The sequence below is a fragment of the Ammodytes marinus genome, assembly GCF_949987685.1.
Source record: "Ammodytes marinus genome assembly, chromosome: 18".
In the NCBI taxonomy this organism is placed as follows: domain Eukaryota; kingdom Metazoa; phylum Chordata; class Actinopteri; order Uranoscopiformes; family Ammodytidae; genus Ammodytes; species Ammodytes marinus.
The window spans coordinates 7671262-7692938 of record NC_137222.1 but is presented as its reverse complement, the minus strand read 5'-3'; the positions used below and the strand labels follow the sequence as shown (position 1 = coordinate 7692938).

The window sequence follows — 21677 nt, the reverse complement described above, 5'->3', positions numbered from 1 at the left end:
TCCAGGAGTTAGAGAGACACTTTAAAAAGCAGTAGCTGCAGGCTATGGCCGGGCTGTAAGTGGTTTCCAGTGAAGGTGAGTTGTGTCTACCGGGGGTTGCTCCTCTAGCTCGCATGCATTAACGCCGGATATCTGTTCCCATAATGTAATAGTGTAAGCCCACACGATTTCCCATCAGAGCGCAGCCCTCTGTCTGTCAGTCACATGGTGCTCGAGTCTGTTGGCTCTTTCACCCAGGATACCGGGGCACAGGACGGACAACAACGGGACGCAGAGGAAACGATACAGCCGAGCTTCTCCTGCAGCCAAGACATACAACGTGGCGTGACTTGGGAATCCTTTTGTTACTGTCACCCCCTGGAGAATGACTTTTTAGCAAATTTCTGTGTTTTGTTTTTGTGGCGCTATGAAGTGAAACTCCGCCATATTCAGCCCACCACGCCCGCCCCGGAGCTGCAGTTATCAGGAGTAAACCACTCGCTCGCTTGCTTCAGTTTTTGCAAGTTTCGTTGCACAAACTTAGTTTCCTCTGCACTGGAGAGGAGGAACAAGGTAATACAGAACAGCCTCTGATAGAATGACTTTACTTCCTTAAATTTACTTTTTGTTAAACCTTGTTTCTAGCTAGGGAGAGTAACGCACGCAGTGATTTTGGAGGGGTTTATCAAAATATGTATTGACTTCAGGATCTTTAAGGGCCTTTCCCCCCCTGTTGTTAACCCTTCTGTGTAATTTAACATTATGTGTGTGTCTGTTCCGTGGAAGGGGACGTGTTTTCCAGGAGGAATGACTCTGAGCTCCGTGGGGGCTTGCTGCCTCAGCCCGGAGGCCAAAGAGGCTCGAAGGATCAACGATGAGATAGAGAGGCAGCTCCGCCGGGACAAGAGGGACTCCCGACGGGAATACAAGCTGCTTTTACTGGGTAAGGACTAAGGAACAGGGGAATACAGTCTTTTACGGTAATACTTGGAAGGCAAACTATAAACATTGCTGGAAGAAGTGTAAACATCCTTTTAATGAAGTAAAAGAAGCAGACGCCTAGCCTATAAAAAATACTTCAAGTTGCCTATTGGCAACAAAATGTATTGAAAGTATCGAAGTTATGCAGGATGTTACATCTATTGTATTATTAATATTGATACATTAAAATGTAAGGAGCATTTTGCTTTGATTATGGTAGAGTCCAAGCTAATTTTGTTTCGTGTTTAGTTTTCTTTTGGGGAGGAGGCCTTATTTTATAAAATGAGCATTATTGTTTTGTTTGTAAAATCCTGGTGTGTAAGGTAACTATAGTGGGTAAATGAATATTGGAGTAAAATGTAGCCCCATGTGCAATGTTGTACTCCATAACATATAAGTAAAAGACCTGGAGTAAGTGAACATATAACAATCATTAGCCAATTATGTACTCCTAATGCATAAGATAATGTGTTTTCTCTATATCTGACATCACTTATTACTTTGAGCCTCAACAGTTATTGAGATGAAAACATATTACGAGTTTTGAGAGGAAATCCCTTTTGGTTGAACTGAAAACATCTTGTTATCTGCTACATTGCATCAGCATTCTAAATGGATCATATAAGTATTATCAACTAAATGCTACATTTGACATTTTAAGTAAAATAGCACATATATTACTGGATTAATATGACTATTGCATTAATGTGTAACTTGAATTTTATTGTTGTAGCTGGTTGTGTTGGATTTGATCTAAAGTATTTTATAAAACTTTTGAGCGTAATTTGTAAAAAAAAAAAAAAAACTATTAACAGCTCATTCATTGTGTTTGTTACATCTTTACTAACTAGTAACTATCACTAGCTGTCCGATAAAAGGTAGTTAAGCAAAATAAAATATTAATCTCTGCTAATAACAGAAGAATAGAGTAGAACATAGACATATTTAACCTATAGTACACGAACCTTGAAACTATATTCAAGTATAGTATGTGATTCCACCAATGACAAAGCCTATAAGTTACTACTGAGTAGACACACATTATACCCGTCGTGGTATATAAATAAATGCTTGCATCCCTGTATCATTTAGGAGGCAACATTTTATTGCTCTGAGTAAGTTAAGGGTGTAAGGCAGTCACGCTAGTTGTGGTTATTGAAAGAGTACCCACCCTTTTAAGGTTCAAAGTCCAGATGTGATCCAAACAGTGGCTGTGTACTTTAAAGAAGTCTTGAATTGTTAAGTGCATACAGTCTGCAGCCGTGCTAGCGGCTCCGTGATGCCTTAGCAAAGTGGTGATTTGAGCTAAATGCTCATGTCGGCATGCTAACATACTCACAAAGACTATGCTAGAATTCTGATGTCTAGGTATAATGTATACTGTGTTCATCATCCTTCTTTGGCATGTCGGCTTAGTATTGCAAAATACAAGGTAAAGCTGATATTGGTGAAATGTCATTAGGTTTGCAGATGTATAAACAACTGGACAAAATTAAGAAAGAAAAAGTAAAATACGTTTTATGTCTGTTGGGGGGGGGGGGCTAGGAACTGGTGAGAGTGGGAAGAGCACTTTCATCAAGCAGATGAGGATCATCCATGGTCGAGGATACTCTGAGGAGGACAAGAGAGGCTTCACCAGGCTGGTCTACCAGAACATCTTCACTGCCATGCAGGCCATGATCCAGGCCATGAACACATTACACCTCCCCTACAAGTATGAACACAACAAGGTAGACTGAACAGCTGTTTCTTCGTCATTTCTTTGCTTCCTTATGCAGACAGATTTAGAAATAGTTTTTTGTCACACACACACACACACACACACACACACACACACACACACACGCACGCATGTGGTAAAACCCATCCTGTGCAAGGTTAACTCTCTGACACTGACAGAGCCTGCAGTAATTTGCAATGAAGTTGTTTACTTTCGCAATCCTGGCCGCCAGAGAGCTTTGTCATACATACAGGGAAGTGCACATGTAGTTAGACAGCAGGCGTGTAGAGACAGGTACTCCTGATCCAAACACAAGGGAGAGACAAAACAGGAAGGGAATTTCCCATTAAAGCCACTACGAGTAACATGGCACGTTGGCGTCCCCTTTGGACAAAAGCGGTATTATTTTTACGACGCGCGCTGTCGCAAAGCTGTTTTCTAGCTCGTGCCAGGCGTGCGAGTGTGAACTGAGAAGGGCGCAATATAGTGCATGTCCGTGTGTTGAAAGTGTGAGGACTCTTTTCGGCTCCGTGAGAGTGGTTTTGACACTGCATCAACTAATGCCAGTCAGTGCTACACACACCTGATTGCAATGAGTTGATGCAGCAGCGTCACCTAACTACTCTCTCTCACGGAGCTGAAAGATTACGTGTCCTCACAGAAAGCGAATGAACGAGAGACGGCAGTTAGTATGGATCACGATGAGGTAATGTGTTTGTGTTGTTGATGTAAATAATGACTATTTCAGATAATGATTATCTGATGATGGTGAAGCAAAGCAAACTTTGTGTTAGTACCAACCGCTCATTCATTTAGGAGTAAACACTGCAGTCTAGCTTAGCTCTCGTGAAATTGTATACACGTTGCTTGGCAACGCCCTCGTCCCGCCCGTAGCCTATATCACTCTCCCTTTTAGCTTTTCTTCATTGCATTCTCTTTTTTTTTTTTTGATGGTTCAGCCCCGTTATCAGTCATTATGACGACAAATAACTGTCTCAAACAAGGCTCCTGCTCCCCTTCCCTCACCTGGAGGGATAGGCTTCTCAAATCGCATTGCTGCTCCACACTGAAATCTGCGACCAATACGGATATGTGACCATAGAGCCTGCACGAGCGAACCGAAAATCGGACTGGGTGTGCGACCAGACCAAAAACAGTAATAAAAACTATATAAAAACGTCTTTCTTTGCACTGATTGTCTCGTTTGCTGTTAAAGGTAATTTATGATTATCAGAGGAAACATGAGGCTGTTTAAAAGATATTTAAATGTTACTCGTAGCCGCTTTAATCATTCAGAATTCGGTGCCTCTCACAACAACGACAGGAGTTTATTAATCACAAGAATTTACTGGCACACCCAAATAAACTACATTAGTTAAAGTTATAGGAAAGGATGAGACCAATGTGAGAAGGGCCCACTCCCTGTGTCAACAGTAGGGTTTTTTTTCTCTTTGGAAGCCTGACACTGTTTGTCAAGTCAACTGTATTTATACAGCACAGTTATAACTGCCAAGGCAGACCAAAGTGCAGTACAGTAAAAATGGTAAAACAATAGACACAAAATACATCATAAAATAACGTGTAAAAACGTAAAAGTAAACTTTAGGATCTCATAAAACAATAGTAAAAGTACTAGTAGAATATGCTGGGATAAAACATTCTCATCTAGGTAGATACGCCAAAGAGGTGGGTCTTTAAAGCTATAGTGTGTAACTTCTGTTGCCCCCATGAGAAATTCTGAGTTATTAAAAACATACTGTTGCCGTATCTACATTAGGTGGGCCTTCTGTGATTGTTCATGGATTTGATCATTTCTGCTGTACATGCAGGTTTTTACTTTGCAGTAGAATCAACAACTGACACCAGTTTGTAAACGCTGCCATACTGAGAATTACAGAGAGAGTTTTGTGGAGCTGATAGGCTTCATCTGGCTTCGTTTGGCGATGGCTTGAATATAACAGGCATTCATTTATATGAAAAGGTTACACACTATATAATGATTTGAATTGTTCAAGATTGGAAACATATCTTATTTGACGTGGTAATCTGTTCCAAATAATTAGTGTTTGTCTCTGAGAATGCGGATGTTATTAATTAAATGGCTGTAGGACAGAGAAGTCAAAAAGCCAATATCCCAAGTGACTATTTGCCACTCCCCTCCCCCAAACAGAGATTGTCCAATATTGTCCATGTCGGCCAGGCCTGCCTTAACCTGCCACTAGGCCCCGGGGCTGAGAGGTTTCGTAGCCCCCCCCCCCCCCCCCCACGCCCCCCGCCTTTAAGATTAACTGTTAAATTAAACTTTTGCCGTGGTCGGTCGGCAAAACAGAACATTCCTCTTACTTGTTAATGAAAGATTTGAGTGCCGTCTTCCAAATCGTTAAGTGTCGAGGCCAAAGCCATCTCTAAATATCCACAGCCATCTTTGATGTTTACTATCACGGCTTCGACGGCGCATGCCCAGCACTTCGTCATCCGGTTACGTCCGCCCCAGAGTACCATACAGAGGGCTCTGGCCCGCCCATATCAGATAGAACCAATTGAAACGTGAGTCCGGATTTCTGGACTTTTTGAAAAAGCTTCAATGGAGAGTGTCCAGACCAACAGGCACAGCAAATTCAATTTGCCAGCGCCTAGAGGCAGGTCTGGAAATGCCAGGCTATCAATCTGGTGCACTTTGAGAGGAAAACTAAGGCTAAATCAACTGTGTCCTATGTGAGCTATTTAGAACTATTTTCTGGAATGATTTGGAGACACAGAAATACCAAAAAGCAGAAACAAAAATATAAAGGTTTAAAAAATCCAGTCAGTCAAGTCAGCCTTCCATTTTTTTTTTAAATAATCCCTTATCCCAAAGCTACTTCTCTCTTTGAATTCTTCGTTTTGTTTTTATTGGCTCAACTCAATATAGGCCCTTGATCTGCGTTGCCCCTAACAATGTTATTTAAAAAAAATAACAAATGTACTGGTGATCTTCATAGGCCAAAAATAATGTGATTTTCTTTCCTTTTTCTTTACTGACTCATGATAGGCCCCTGATCTCCGTACGCCCCCCCCTCCCCCCCCTATGAAGATTAGGGGCCTATCATGAGCCAGTCAATAATGTATTGTTTTAAATGACAATGTTCGGGGCCTTCTTAGATCAGAGGCCTATATTAAGGTAGCCCAGGTAAGCCCGTGCATTAAGCCCCTGATGTCGGCCTGTGAGAGATACTCTGTTATTTGAAGAGTTTGGATTTTTTTCTTTTCATTTTGGCCTTTCCAAAACCAAACAAACATGAGCAAAAGCAGTCTTTATCAGCCCTAATATGAACTGCAGTGTTTTAAGCTTGCCTGGCTAACTAGCTTACTACCTACAGCAAAGTGTTTCTTTCAAGGTCACGCAGCACATCATTACCTAACTATGTTTTGTTGGGGCTGCAGGTTTCTCTTTTAAAACAAAAGCCCCATTCACAATAGCACATCCACTGTGTGCGTGCTACTTCCCTATTGTGTTGGAAGTTGGAGTGTAAGGTCATGTTAGCAGCCCAGTCTTGTTTTTTATTGGATTTGGGGAGGTTTTCTATCCAGCAAGCCAAGATTTTTGTAATACCATCCAAAGACAGAGGTTAGTCCTTGTCCTTTTAAAAGTTATTCTCATAATGTTAACCGCAAATATCATAAATCTGTTATGCCTGTTGGAGTGTACACAGCAATGCAGCCAAACAGGGTTATGTTAAAACAAAATGAAAGTCTTGATATGTTTCTCCGTCATATTTATAAAACTAGTGTAAAGTTTTACACTGCAATTCAAAAAGAATGCTGTTTCTTTATTGACACGTCTTCTGCACTGATCCTTACCAGTGAGGATGCTGACTTTCCCCTGGGACCTGTTAGCTTTAGCCAAAGTCTTTTAGCATGATATCATGTACTGTTTATGGCCATAACTTACTTGTACATTTAATTTCAAACCAAGGGAGCTGGATACAGTGCAAAGATCAGATGAAAACTTTTAAACTGACTTGTGGAGCTTAATTATCTTAATCGGGCTGATGGCAAAATCTGCTATTGGAAGTTGTCATTTCAATCGTAAAATAGAAACGAGAAGCCAGTTTAAAAGTCATGAAGACAGGAGGCTGGCAGTGGCACAGCACTTTCTAAGGACACCCTCAACAATTGTCCAATCATTTCTCCAAATAAAAGAGTGGGAGCATAACAGTAGTGGAGCTGGGGCCATGAAATCAATTTTATAACATGCACAAAAAAGGACACGCAATCTGAGGGTGTGGCTTCCTCCCCAAGAATATAGCTAGAAATAAACTTCTCAGGTTGTTTTGATCATACAATCTCTGAAAGCAATTTCAGTCAACAACAGATTAAAAAGTGTAACTACTCCTTAACACTTCTATATTCTGTGTAGAAATATGACTCACCAAACAGCTCTTCAGATAGTATTGGTTTCATTGGTGTTTACAGTGGTGTGTAATAAACTGTTTAAACTTTAAACCCTTATCATGGCAGGTTCAAAATCTAACTTTTATCACTGTAGTGGTGGAAGAAACCATCCGAACATCAAACACACATGCCCATCAACTTAATGACTATTACAGTATGTAAGCAAAAGCCCCATCTGCAATATGGCTGTTTATTGATGTATCAGTAAAGAGACTTGGAGTAATAGTTAATTTTGCCCATAAAATACCATAAAAAATACTTTTGCAGCGTTTGCACGATTTAATTGTGGGTCCACATGTTATATGCAGTCAGAAAATGTTTCATTATTAATGTGAACACACATGAGAATAATTGTTGAGTTGCAATTTTATGTTATTCATTTCGATGTAATGTGTCATACTGTTGTTGTTCAGGCAAACGCCTCTATTGTCAGCGAAGTTGTTGTGGAGAAAGTCACAACGTTAAAAAACCCATACGTGGATGCAATCAAGAGCCTGTGGAGTGACCCGGGGATTCAGGAGTGTTACAATCGGAAGAGGGAATACCAGCTCTCCGACTCAACCAAGTAGTGAGTGTTAACAAACTAATAACTCCTCATTGCCATATAGTTTCCACTGTTTGATCTGCCTATGGTCTTTGCACTCAGATCCTTCAGATTCAAGGGCTAGATCAATTAAAGCCTATTAACAAAAGGCTCTAAAGCATAGACACACAATTCAAAACCTCGCAGAGGAATTAGTCAAAATAAAGTGGTTGAAACAGAAAGATCCACTTCTTAAATCACTTCCTTTGTCTTTTTGTTTCCACTACTCTCATCCTAGTTGTTTTGTTTTCTTAACTCTTTGTTGTCCTCCTGTGTTAATAGCTATCTGAATGACTTGGACAGAATTGCAGATACTGCTTATCTGCCAACCCAGCAGGACGTCCTGAGGGTCAGGGTGCCCACAACGGGTATTATAGAATACCCCTTTGACCTGGAGAATGTGGTGTTCAGGTGAGTGTTTTGTGTTGTGATATGTTTTACCCCTTTTCCACCAACGTGAACCAGGTTCCAGTTCTAGACCGGAGCACCAGTCACTGAGTTTTAGTTGGACTGCTTGGTCTTGATAATCCCGCCCCTGGCCCTTGATTTAAGATGGTCCCAGTTTTAGACCAGCATAGAGTTGGTGCCACTCTATCACCACTTTTTCTGTCCGGAAACAGGTTCTCTCACTGTGGAAAAGCAAATTGCTGATTTAGATTGGGCACAGGCTCCAAACCAGCCCCCAAGCTGCCTGGGTGGAAAAGGGGCATTAGATAGATATTTTGGCTGTACATTGTTAATATGTAGATTTTAATTTTAATTTTTTATTTATTTATTTTTTTTAATGATGGCTTGACCTTGTGCCTGTAGGATGGTGGATGTGGGTGGGCAGCGTTCAGAGAGGAGGAAGTGGATTCACTGTTTTGAGAACGTCACCTCCATCATGTTCCTGGTGGCACTAAGCGAGTACGATCAGGTTCTCGTCGAGTCCGTCAATGAGGTGAGGAGCGAGCTGCTGTCTGCAAAATAATAAACTAACCTGGTTCAGTAAAGGTTGTTAGTCTGTAAAGTCATGGGGATAAAGGGGGCTCACTGTGGGATAAGCAAAAAAAATCAATCACAGGGAGAGACACAAAGGGACATTGTTTCTTTTGTTTACGGTGGTGACAATGACCTAGATTTTTACAGTCCAGCTCTAGCCTGGTTTGTCTCTCCCTCTCCCTCTCCCTCTCCATCCCTCTCTCTCTCTCTCTCTCTCTCTCTCTCTCTCTCTCTCTCTCTCTCTCTCTCTCTCTCTCTCTCTCTCTCTCTCTCTCTCTCTCTCTCTCTCTCTCTCTCTCTCTCTCTCTCTCTCTCGTCACAATGATAAACCTCATATTGACCCTGCTTGGTGGCAGTACCCATATTCATCTGCAGGGGGAGCTCTTTAGTCGCTCTGTTCAGCAAAGTGCACCTTTTGAAGCAAGGCTCATTCAATTGATGAGATTACAGACAATTGAATTTGCTCAAACAGACAATCAATGCCAAAGTATTGCCGTCCTTATTTAATATGTGTGCTCACGCTTACACACTTGTGTTTTTCAAAGAATCGCATGGAGGAGAGCATGGCCTTGTTCCGGACAATCATAACCTACAAGTGGTTCAAAGAATCCTCGGTCATCTTGTTCCTCAACAAGATAGATTTACTGGAGGAGAAAATCATGCACTCACATTTGGTGGACTACTTCCCTGAGTATGATGGTAAGAGGACACTGATCAAAAATGCAGCTGAACATGAGGGTATTTATGTTTTGAATACCACATTAAAGCATCTCTATTTGCTGTTGGGTTATTAAGATTTGCTGTGTCTTTAAAATGATACTAGGTGGGTTTTTTTAACTGCAGAAATAGCACAAATTACTCTTGCAGGTGAAATGTTGCAATAGCAATAAAACACACCCTTGCTTAATTCATTGATTTTGCTGCCACAGCCCACTTGGTCTGGTTTGACCAGTAGTAACATATAGTGGCTAATGTTAGCCAACTTTAAGTTATACTGTGTTTGCATGTTACAGATAAACAAATCAATGGGTTAATCGCAAAAGTTAACAAACAGGTCAACACTCTTAAAACTATAGTGCATAACTTCTGTTGCCCCCTTGAGGAATTCTAAGTAATTACAACAACACTGTCAGTGCATCTTCATAATTTAACTTTACTGTGATTGCACATGGATTTTATACCTTATGGATTTCTCTTAGCTGTAGAGTCAACAACTGTAACATTTCTTGGGCGCTTCTTCGGAAATTCCTGAGCTCCTGCGCCAGTGACGGGGGATGACACTTGTTTGTAAATGCTACCATATGAGAAATACAGAGATGTTTTGTGGAGCTGATTGGCTTAATCAACTTTGTGTCAACTTGATTGGCTTGAATGAAACCAACATTTATTTATATGAAAAGTTACGCACTATAGCTTTAAAGACACTTTGTGGTTTTTATTCTGATTGTGGTACCATTTTATTTGCTCAGTCAGGTCACCAGATGAGGATGTCTTTAACTATAAATTGTAATTATGCAATAACAGGAAATGCTCAAATATAACGAAACAGAAGCAAGTAAAGCAAACAGACGCAGAAATGTCTATTGCAGAGCAATACATAACTATAAAGTCTTGTCAAACCAGGCTTAGTGCCTCTTTGGCAGCTTGTATTTTATTAATCAAGGGTGTGTTTTATGGCTTGCGAATTCACCTTTCACGTTGTAAGAGGTAGTCTGGTTACTCCCCATTTCTCTTTGTAACCTGAATGTGCTGTAACCATTTTTATATCACAGCAGTAGCCTGACTTTAATGTGTCAACTGAAAACACTACAGTGACTTTCATGTGCTGTTTCAGGTCCCCAGCGGGATGTCAAAGCAGGAAAACAATTCATCTTAAACATGTTTTCCGGTCTCAATCCAAACGAGGATAAAACCATCTACTCCCACTTCACCACGGCCACGGACACAGACAACATTCGATTTGTCTTCCGCGTGGTAAAGGACCACATCTTGCGGGGCAACCTGGAAGTCTACAACTTGGTTTAAAGCGGCGGCGGCGCGGCTGTAATTCAATCGGCTTTGTACAGCTGGCCGTCAGGGGAGCTCTGCGGTGATTCAGTTTGCCTCGCACTGCTGCTGAAACACTATAATTCAAAAACAGGAAATTGAGAAGCTACAGAGCTTGTCGCCAAATAACGGTACTACTGATGTATTTCACATTTTCTTTCTGTTAGGCTCTTTGAAAATGGATGTCTCCGACTATAATGAAGTGTGTCCTGACAATTAACGGTGGTGCCTTAGTGCAGAGTCTGTTATAGTATGCACTCTGGAATTTATGGAGCTCTCCGTGATGGTATTCGAGCAGTAACGGTATAAATGCACATGGATAGATGGAGAGGGGGAGTATTCTGGTGGCCTCAAAAGCCTCTGAGGACTCGAAATGTACTGGGTCTCTCCTTCAGGGAATCTGTGGAAGTGAATGGAGAGTAACTGCAATGCAGCACCTCACCTCACGTCCTTTGCCCAAGCTGTCCATAGTTATTTTTTTTTTTAAGTTGAAAACAGTTTGAAATGCTAGGCTAGGCTAGGATGATTTTGTACCCGACTTAGTGGGAAAACGAGTATTTATTAACACTAATGGCAGTGCACATTTACTTTATAAGAGATATTGGCTGACACTCTGTGCATTCACACTTATATTCTGTATGTGTGCGTCTCATTTAGTTGTTTGTTACCATCTCCACAACCTTTGACATCCTTAACATTTTGCGTTTGTCCAAGATTTCATTAATCAGTCGAACAACCACCCTTTGTGAGCACAGCATTAATGTATTAAGTATTAAACAACATATTTCAAAGGGAATCCTACTCTCTATATTAGCATTTCTCTTTTTTTCTGTATTTTGTCAAAGCTCTACGATCAACTGTGTATCTGGTTCAAAGAGTATTCGGTTGGATTTTGAAGTAGTTTTCTGGCCTGAAGATCCCATGCTAAAATGGCTTTAGAACATCCATTATTTATCTGAATGCATATTGTAAATCTCAAATGGTACAGTATGTCTTAGCTTGCATCAAGGCCAGTGTAGAAATGAACTGTTGAAGAGAGAACTGCTTTGTTAAGTAATTTCTAAGGCATTGAACTAATGTATTCTTGATCTTAATTCCTATGCCGTTCAAGGGTATGAAATGCATGAATAACAAGCTGATGAGGGTGAGTCCATGGCACTAATGTTTACACAACCCTTCCCTTCTTGTTAAGAATACTTAAGCCTAATTTGAAGGGGTTTAATTTATGGTACAATGTCACTGCGATGTCTTAATGCAGTTTTGGTGTTTTTAATGTGATTGGATAAATAAACAGACATGTTGCTGTTCATTTGCTGCAGTTTTCATGCCTGGTCTGCATTCTACAAATCAGCTGCCGCTCACTTGGTCCAGCACTTAAATGTTTATCTTGTTGGCTGCTCCGACGACTCATCTGGAGCTGTGTTAGTCCTGAAATTTCTCTCTCTCTCTCTCTCTCTCTCTCTCTCTCTCTCTCTCTCTCTCTCTCTCTCTCTCTCTCTCTCTCTCTCTCTCTCTCTCTCTCTCTCTCTCTCTCTCTCTCTGTGACACATCCATCTGGCTGGAGCCTGCAGCAGCACTCCTGTTAGAAGTCCATATATTTAGTGTTGTTCACAGGGATATATTGTTTGGCTAAGCTTTATTTTTGGAGGACAGACACAGAAAGTAATGTGGCAGGAGTACGTGGCACTAGTGCTGAGCATGAATATATTTTGAGGCACACACATTCCATTTTATCAATCCAGACCAAAACCTTCTCTACTGTTATACAAACCTGCCAAACACAGAATCCATTATACACTAAACCTGCAAGGCAAAGTGACAATTATTTTGATTAATGATTAATGATGATATTTTTCACTAATCAATCAAGCAATCTTAATCCATTGAAAAATATATACTCAAATGGTTATCAAAACAAAGAAGGTGTGTGTGTGTGTGAGAGAGAGAGAGTCAGTGAGTGTGAGAGAGGGGGGGTGACAGCATCCCCTGAAAAGTGTCTCTCTGCTGGCCTCCAGTGGTTTGACTTTTCACCTTGTTACAGTGATGTAGGCCTACAGGTGTTCGTGTAGCTACCCTAGGACACCGTGAGATTGAGGTTTTTATTATATATATTTATTGCCCATGCCATGTACCTGTGCCAGGTGCCTTTGCAAGGAATCGCACAAGGACGAAGACTGGCTGCTGCTGAACACACCTGTTAGAAGGCTCAAAACCAGGTGTGATCGAGCCTTTTCAATAGCAGCACCGACACTTTGGAACAAATTGGCAGTAGCCAAGTTGTGCCAAGTTACTAAAATAAGATCTGCATCCACTCCCGAACAGTTCAAATCATTATTAGAGACACACCTCTTCTCTTTGGCCTTCATTTGTAGATGACAATATTTTATCCCAGCATCTTGAACTAGTTCTTTATTATAATTAAATAAATAATATATATAATATCAATTAAAATTATTAAAGTTTACTCTTAATGTTACTTTTTACATGATAGCCTAATGTATTTGTGTATATTGTTTAAATAGAGCAGCTATTAATGTGCTATAAATAACTACAGTTGACTTGTTACGGGAAGAAAGTTTTTCCTAGATAGATCGGGGGCGGGGGATCACTATCCATTTCATTTATCCAAATATTTAGTCAGCTCTGGTGCACATCAACACAAAGCAGCTCGTTAAGGCTACAACTCATAGATAGTATATAAAACAACTGTAGCGTTCCAAGTAAATGAAGCATGCGCAGTAGGCTAGATATAAGCAAGAGGCTGAGGTAGTGGAAAGGGATTGCGTAAATAAACATAGGCCTGACGGAGATAGGCTCCCGTCCGTCACGCTCTCACGCCCCAAGGGTCAGTTGTGGATTTTAAGTTTAGTTAGTCTCTTCATACACTCGGACGCTACACAACTATGGCGGAATGCTGCCTCTCTGCCGAGGAAGCGGAAAGTCGCAGGATACACAGAGAAATAGAGAAGCAGCTCCGCAGAGATAAAATCGCATTTAGACTTGAGGTGTTGATGCTGGTCTTAGGTGAGTGTCATACATTATATGGTGTAATTTGGCTATGGGCTCACCTTCTGAGACACTAACACTTGATAATGTAGATAGGTGTGTGTTATTATTAGCCTATTTATTTTTTGTTTGTTTGGGAATTAGGCAAGGATTGAACAAAAACACACCCAGCGCCCAAGACTGAACACATTGCACACTAAAGGCCCAAACTGACCACTAAGAAAACACACACACACACACACACACACACACACACACACACACACACACACACACACACACACACACACACACACACACACACACACACACACACACACACACACACACACACACACACATACACACACACACACACACACACACACACACAAACATACACACACACAGACACACACACACACCAGAGGGCGCGCGGGAAGCCACATTTACTTGCACACAAACATTCAGCTTCCTGTTACAAAATAAAATATGTTATAAACACTTGGAGAAAAATGACACTTAAAAATACAATAAATACATTAGTTTTATAGAAATAAATTAAAGGTTTGCAGCTTTTCACACCCCTGGAGGAACCAAGTAGGCTATATGCACCTACTCACAAACATAGGGTACTCGCCTGGCTAAAAACAAAACAAAACTTTGAAAATGTAACTTCTAAATACTCTTTTGATGCCTATATTCTGTTCAGCTTCGACTGATTGACTTTGAGATAATTTCGTTTTTTTGTGCATGTCCTACTTCTGTTATTGTTCTATGGGAGAGTTTACATGTTCCCTCAGATGAATGAAAATAAAGAATTACACCTGCTTTCCATGTGTTTTCAAAAATTTGAAAAAAATTAAAAATAAATCCTACGATCCTACGAAAAGGAAAGATTTTTTTTTTTTTTGTAATTCACATATTTATTAAATGTTCACAGGTGGTCACATAGATACAGGGACATCTGATACAAATTCATAATACAAATTCATAATACAAAGTCATATTTCATGTTTCATGGCTTCCATATTATTGTTTTCATGGTGACATAAAAAATAAATAAAAATAGTAACAATAATAATAATAATAATAATAATAATAATAATAATAATAATAATAATAATAATAATAATAATAATAATAATAATAGAGAAAGAAAAAAGTAAAATAATAAGAAACATCTAGATACTTCCCCCATGTGGAGATAAGAGCCAATATTTATTCTCCTTTCTTCTCCCCTCAATGTGCCATGGTCAGACCCCACAAGCAAAAACAGGCCAATGACAAAAAAAATAAAAATAAATAAAAATAAATAAATAAATACATTTGTTACCATGGTCCGGTGATGTTAGCTGCCTTTGCAGTTGTGGCTGTATTAATTTGGGTCACTATCCACCTTTATGTGGTCCCAAAACCCTTACCAAGAGGATACCCCCTCCCCCCAATTGTCACTTAATCGGTTCAACATGCATTCATAAGATACAGTTTCAGTCATTGCATTGGCCCATTCTTCAACTTGTGGGGCTTTTGGTATCTTCCAGTGTCTTAAAATAACACGGCAAGCCGTTACTATACCTACAATAATTACAGAAAAGTCACACTTCGATACGTTAGGTATTTGAGATTTGTCCCCTAATAGACAGAGCTCTGGGCTTAAAGGAATTTCTGAACCAAACCAATTGCTTAAAATGAAAATAATCTTAGTCCAGAGAGGCCTGACCATAGCACACTCCCAGATACAATGGAGAAAAGTACCAATTTCAGTTTTACATTTCCAGCATAGGTTATCATTCAATAGTTTCATTCTATGGAGTTTAGAAGGCGTATAATAGTATCTATGTAAAATCTTGTATTGTGTGAGCTTTCCCCTCGCCTCTCTCACATATTTACCACAATCAGCCAAAATATTTGCCCAGTTATCACACTTAATTTCTCCACCAATATCTCTCTGCCAAATCGATCTCATAATATTTGAATCATTACACATAGAAGCATTAGCAGTCTTGTAAAATTGGGAGGCTTTACATTTTTCTGGTGGTAGTTTCATATACTTCATGACATTATTATCAACCACACTGTATGGCTTGGAACTAATACAGCTCCGTATCTGCAAGTATTTCCAAAAATGATCCTTTCCCACCAGGTTAAATCGCTCTAAAAGTTAATTGTATGATAACAGCACTCCGTCCTCAAATAAATCGCTAATAGTACATACACCTCTGGAGTGCCACTGTTTCCAGTACACAGATGTTTTTCCAATGCGGACATCAGGGTTATGCCATAATGATGAATATTTTTGTACAGTATGTTTAAGTTTAAAGATTTTATGGACTTTAATCCACACATCCTTTGAATGTAAAAGTACGGGGTTTGTGATATTAGACCTTTTTTGAGATATAACCTCTATAGGATTGAAGGGTGAGCATATCTCCCTTTCAATATCCATCCAAGCTGCATTATTTTCTGTAACATGCCAATACGAAAAGGAAAGATGAAAGAAACACATTATGTGCATCATGGAAGGGTCAGTCCTGGTGACCGTTTCTCATCCTCCGGTCTCATTTATAGGGAACGAAGGAAGTGGGAAGAGCACGTTAATCAAACAGATGAGGATCATCCATGGCAGTGGATACAGTGAAGCTGACAGGAGAGGCTTCACTCAGCTGGTGTTTCAGAACATAGTCACAGCCATCCAGGCACTGATCGATGCCATGAGAACTCTACAGATTGACTACACTGATCAAAATAACATTGTGAGAAATTACAGTAAAGAAAGTAAAGAGTTGTTTTAAGGAAATACTGATTTCCTTGATGAAGCTCAGTGTGTCACTGACAAGATAACAACCCTGCGTTCCGAATCGCATGCTCTTTCTTTTTTCTATTACATACTACATCTGACGATAAAAATAATCTAGTTAGGATGCATAGGCATACAATTGGGACATACTTTTACTTATTTCATCATAACATTGTGCCTTGATCTTGCCTCTTGCTTTTATATCCGTCGCATCCCTGTTTGTCTTCATATGGAGGCTCCGTCGATGTGACTTCACTTCAGGTGCGCACTGGATTATGGGTCAGAATCGCCCAAATAGCGTGCTGTTTTCAACACTAAAAATCTCAGCCGGATGTAATAGACATCTGGGTCTTTCTACCAATCCTAAATCTGGCCACAAGAATCGGAACGTCATAAATCTTTTTCTACCATACTAAATAGTAGATAGTATGGGTATTGGAACGCAGGGCAGGTCAAGCCATAATAGCAGCTCTGTGATGCTGCACTTTGTTACAGCAGGGTATCGAGCTGAATGCTAATGTCAGCATGCTAACAGCTAATGTTTACCACAGTCATCATAGTTCAGCATGTTAACATTTGCTCATTAGCACGAACCATGGCTGAATGGTATTTGTTTTAAAGGCAATGAACCAAAGTCTTGGGTAAAAAATATAAAATAAATGGTCCTGATGATGTTGCTTTAGGGGAAATGAACAGTTCATAAAAGTAGTTACAATGAACCCCTGAGGTGAACATGATTGTCTGTACCAAATGTCATGGCAGTTCATATAATAGTTGTAAAAGTAATAGTGGGACATTGATGTATTTTCGTGTGTGTGTGCGTGCGTGCGTGTGTGCATGCGTGTCAGAGCCTCGTACAGAGGCTGAGCCAGGTGGAGGTAAATCAGGTGGCCAAATTGGAGACTTGGCAGGCGGATGCCATTAGGCAAGTGTGGAACGACCAGGGTGTCCAAAGGTGCTACGACCGCGGGAGGGAGTTCCAGTTATTGGACTCCACCAAATAGTAAGACATTTTATACATTCCACATGAAAAAGAAAATTAATTTTTCCTCCAGATAACTACAGGTCTTGCAGTGCTTCATTTTGCACTTAATTCAACGCTGTGGATTAGTACTGACTACTCATTAAACATAACAAATGATAATTGCTCAAATGTCTCTCTGTCGGACACTAAACTGCAACCTGTTTTGTTAACTTTTCAGTTTTCTGAATGACTTGGACAGAATCACAGCCCCGCTTTACATCCCCACCTTGCAGGACATCTTGAATGTCAAGGCCCCCACCTCGGGCTTCTTTGAATGCTGCTTCAAAATAGAAAATTGTGTTTTCAAGTTGGGTATTGTGCTTTTTATTACCTATCACATCACAATCACAACTATGAGGAAAAGTTTAAAATAAAGTAAAACATTTGCCAAGTTTTCGACTTCACACACACACACACACACACACACACACACACACACACACACACACACACACACACACACACACACACACACACACACACACACACACACACACAAAACAACAAACATGATTACTAATTGTATGTCCCTGATAGCCTGGAAATGCAGACCCACATCTAGAAAGATACAGGGCCGCCATGATCAATAGACCTTCCCACTTAAGGGGCGGCAACAATGCGTGCATTTCAAATACCACTGCACGCATTGGATAGCACTACGACCAATCAGAGCAATGAACAAGGTGACGTATTCAGCCCCGTACGTTTAGCGAACAGCGGGGTTAACAGTTAAATTAAACCTTTTACGTGTTCGGTACCAGTTAACACATTGTATCATTAAAACCATAATTTATGTTTTCCATTTCCATTTTCTCTGAATTAAGACACTTATATGAGATCAAAGCCTGTCGATTAGTGAGCTTTGGAGAGAGCAATGCTAGCTGTTTGCTAAGCTAACGACTAGCTTTATATTTAGCGTCATCGCACTTAACGCTATAGGTACAACAAGAACATTTCTCGAATAACACAACTGTTCCTTAGGTAGTCTGGAAACGTTTTATTTTTATGTGTTTACAGGTTGGTTGAATGGAGTAGTGTAGCAAGGAAATGGATATGCTATTTGGACCCTATAACCTGCTACCTATTCCTGGCTGACCTCAGCGAGTACGATCAGGTCCTTTACGAGGATGTAAGGTCAAAAATGTTTAAAACTCTACTGCTTCTTGATTTCCTGTGCCATGGCTACATTTGCTCAGAGTGATTCTTCTGTTGTTTCCATACATTCATGTCAATGACCATCCCCTTTTCACTTCTTTCTTTAGAATCAAATGGAAGAGAGCCTCAACGTTTTCAAGATGATCCTCGGGAACAGGTGGTTTAGGGGTATGCCCTTCATCCTCTTCCTGAACAAAACAGACTTGCTAGAGGAGAAAATCGCACACTCTCATTTGGCAACCTTCTTCCCTGCCTTCACTGGTTAGTCTCTTTTGGCTGTGCATGTGTTAAAAGAGCATCCACAGAGATCACTAAATATTATTTACTGCACCATATTTATTGTCTGTCATTTCTTTAGTGCCTGAGCATTCTGAGTTGAGCTTCAGCTATTAATAAATTAGTTCATAAACAAAAAGGAACTATTTTGATCTGATTTTAATAATTTCTGTAAATCCTTCCTGCGATTCCCCTGTAGTGGGATTTTGCTGCTCCTCTTTGTATTACATTTTTACAAGTGAATATCCTTCTGTTTTGGACGGTTTGTCAGATAAAACAAACGTTTTGAAGACAGATTATTTGCCTTTAACAAACTTTTATGTCTTGTGGGTGCCTATTATGTTGGGAGAAGTTAATTAGTTAGCGAGGGCTTGACTTTAAGTAATCTCTAAGAAATACATTTCCTCAAAATACACAGATGCCATTTAAATGTTGACCCTGTTCGACTTCACAGGGCCTCAGGGTGATGCCACATCTGCGAGAAACTTCATCTCCCAAATGTACATGGACCGTCACGAAGGGTACCATGAACCTATTTTCATACACTTCACCTGTGCCACGGACACAGAAAACATCCGGCATGCCTTCAACGATGTCAAAGACACCATCTTCATAAGCAACATGTCCAATTTCAACATCGAATAACGAGCTTCCTTAGGACAAAGCTGGTGGTGTGTCACCTCTATGAGCGAGGAAGCGGGTTTTTCTGGTGCATCACACATTGTTTAATCGACATTTTTATCTGTTATGTGCTTTGCTATTGTGTCGGTTTGGAGCTTGTCCAAAAACATCTAAAGACAGCTATTCAGATAGTAGTGTCCTGTAAGGAACATTTATCACACCACTGTAAAACACAGACAGTATATGTATGTGCCATTTCTTCAACATACAACTCTCCACAAGTAGTTAAAAAAGAGCCTATTTTCTATTACTACGAGAGATAAATGGACATCTGCTATGCCAGCAAATTGTTGGACTGAACTTTTAAGACGTGTTACTTTTATACCATTGCTGTCTGACAGACAATTAGTCAATAACTGGTGTGACGATGTCTAATCTATTTTATGATTATTTTCATTATTGATAGAGTATTTTTGAGGAATCAATCGTAAATCCTTTAAAAAACAACAGTTATCAAAACACAGAAGGTGCCCATTGAATTTGCTAAATGTTTCAGTTCCATTACATAATTATTAAGCATTTTTTGATGCATGTTTGTGTTTCCTTAGGGGAAAATCAATTAATCAACAGATTATCTTCTTATTTAATCGAGGAATATGTCCATGGAATGTTAGCGAATAGTTAAAAATGCCCAATAGAAATTCCCAGTGTTCATGGTGACGTATCACATGTGAGCTTAGAATAGTGCAACTTTGCCATTGTTGCTAAAAGGTACAGTGTGTAATATGATAATGTGTGTATTTAGCAGAACCTAGTGGTGAGATTCTAGATTGCAACGCTATTTTCCTATGCCCTACCTTTCGTAGAATGTAAAATAGCTACAGTGGCCTTCAAGGACAAAAAGCTTTTCTTGGATGCCGACGATTGCATAATAAGTATCAATAAATAGAAAGTTTTGGCACACAAAGACAACCACTCTGTCATCTTGTCTTTCAACAGGTGCTATATGGCAGAACCCCACTATAGATAAAAACACCTAAGGCCATTAATTTGTCCGCTCTGTGCTAGAAAACATGGCAGTGCAAGGTGGCCTATGCTATGTAGAGGCTCATTCCAGGGTTATAAAAAAACTCTTATTTTCAAAAAAGTATGTATCAATTTAAACACAGGTATGTATGTATATTATATTCCATTTCTACTAGATCTGTCTGAAAATGCCAATAATGTATAAGCACTGTCGTTTAATATATGACTTAAAGAGTAAATTAGCATCCACTGAACATTGTGTCTTTGCTGGCCTCCAGTGGTTTGTGTTCTCACCTTGCTGCAGTGATGTACAGGTGTAATCCAGGACACAGAGACATCATAACTCTGTAAATGTGTATTACATCTTTGCTTTGTATGCTGTAACAAAGTGCGCACTGCACACATTTAACAAATTAAGTTCAATTCACCCTTCATGAGGGAATCTACACAGTCTGTGGAAAACAGCTTGGTATCAGTGACGCTATCAGGGTTATATCAGATTGGATTTCGTAACAGAAACCATGTTATTATAAAGAGGCATAGAGTTTGGAAGATATGGACATTAACCAGCAGGAAGAGTGTAAATGAAAGAGGTTTTGTTTCATGAGGGAGACTAAAAGTCAGTGTAGATTGGCCTCTGCTGTTTTGATTTTCGACCTTTTGGAAATTCACTTCCTGGAAGTGCTCCTTTAACCTTGGTCTATGGAAAACCTCTTAGTCTTTCTCTTCAGATATCATATGACCTACAATGATGTCATTAGGTTTCTGGCATAGAGAAAATACACATAAAAAGACATGTTGCTCATATACTGTATTGCGCCTGGCTGTTCTAACCCCTGCACTCTGCTGCATTGTTGGCAAACAGTTTCAAATTCAGCAGACCATTGGAGCACGGATGTGTAAGCAGATACACATTAGCTGTCACAGAAAAACTAATCGTGCCTTTCAGTCAAGAGCCTGCCCCTCTGCCCACGTCCAATGCACTGGAGGAATGTGGAATGCACCTGAACTGGATCCCACACAAGGAAGAATGACTGCTCAAAGTCAGTTTCCTTGAGAAAAAAAA

General features: G+C 40.0%; 2 protein-coding genes across 3 annotated transcripts; both read left to right on the top strand.

Annotated features, from left to right (window-relative positions):
• Window positions 1-239: 239 nt before the first annotated feature.
• On the top strand, window positions 240-12027 carry LOC307265126 (guanine nucleotide-binding protein G(q) subunit alpha-like; the record flags this gene model as incomplete). 2 transcript variants are annotated; one of them, XM_080046713.1, is made up of 8 exons in its annotated part: window positions 240-552; window positions 766-922; window positions 2506-2690; window positions 7528-7682; window positions 7980-8108; window positions 8508-8637; window positions 9224-9377; window positions 10513-12027. In XM_080046713.1, 7 exons carry the CDS (start codon window positions 787-789, stop codon window positions 10701-10703), a joined length of 1080 nt encoding a protein of 359 aa, XP_079902839.1. In that variant the 3' UTR covers window positions 10704-12027. The 2 variants fall into 2 exon arrangements, with proteins under 2 accessions (XP_079902839.1, XP_079902838.1); XM_080046712.1 differs by lacking the exon at window positions 240-552 and having other exon boundaries at window positions 742-922.
• Window positions 12028-13534: 1507 nt separating this feature from the next.
• On the top strand, window positions 13535-20615 carry LOC307265128 (guanine nucleotide-binding protein subunit alpha-14-like). Its single transcript, XM_080046715.1, has 7 exons — window positions 13535-13748; window positions 16281-16465; window positions 17358-17512; window positions 17712-17840; window positions 18551-18662; window positions 18796-18949; window positions 19419-20615. The coding sequence occupies exons 1-7, from the start codon at window positions 13628-13630 to the stop codon at window positions 19607-19609; spliced, it is 1047 nt and encodes a 348-aa protein (XP_079902841.1). The 5' UTR covers window positions 13535-13627; the 3' UTR covers window positions 19610-20615.
• The last annotated feature ends 1062 nt before the right edge of the window (window positions 20616-21677 follow it).

What these genes read in the sequence shown, in the direction of transcription:
- LOC307265128 (XM_080046715.1), top strand. Translation starts at nt 13,628, where the DNA reads ATGGCGGAATGCTGCCTCTCTGCCGAGGAAGCGGAAAGTCGCAGGATA. An exon ending in GGTGTTGATGCTGGTCTTAG is followed by an intron (nt 13,749 to 16,280) that starts GTGAGTGTCATA and finishes TCTCATTTATAG; the next exon opens with GGAACGAAGGAAGTGGGAAG. An exon ending in ATAGAAAATTGTGTTTTCAA is followed by an intron (nt 17,841 to 18,550) that starts GTTGGGTATTGT and finishes ATGTGTTTACAG; the next exon opens with GTTGGTTGAATGGAGTAGTG.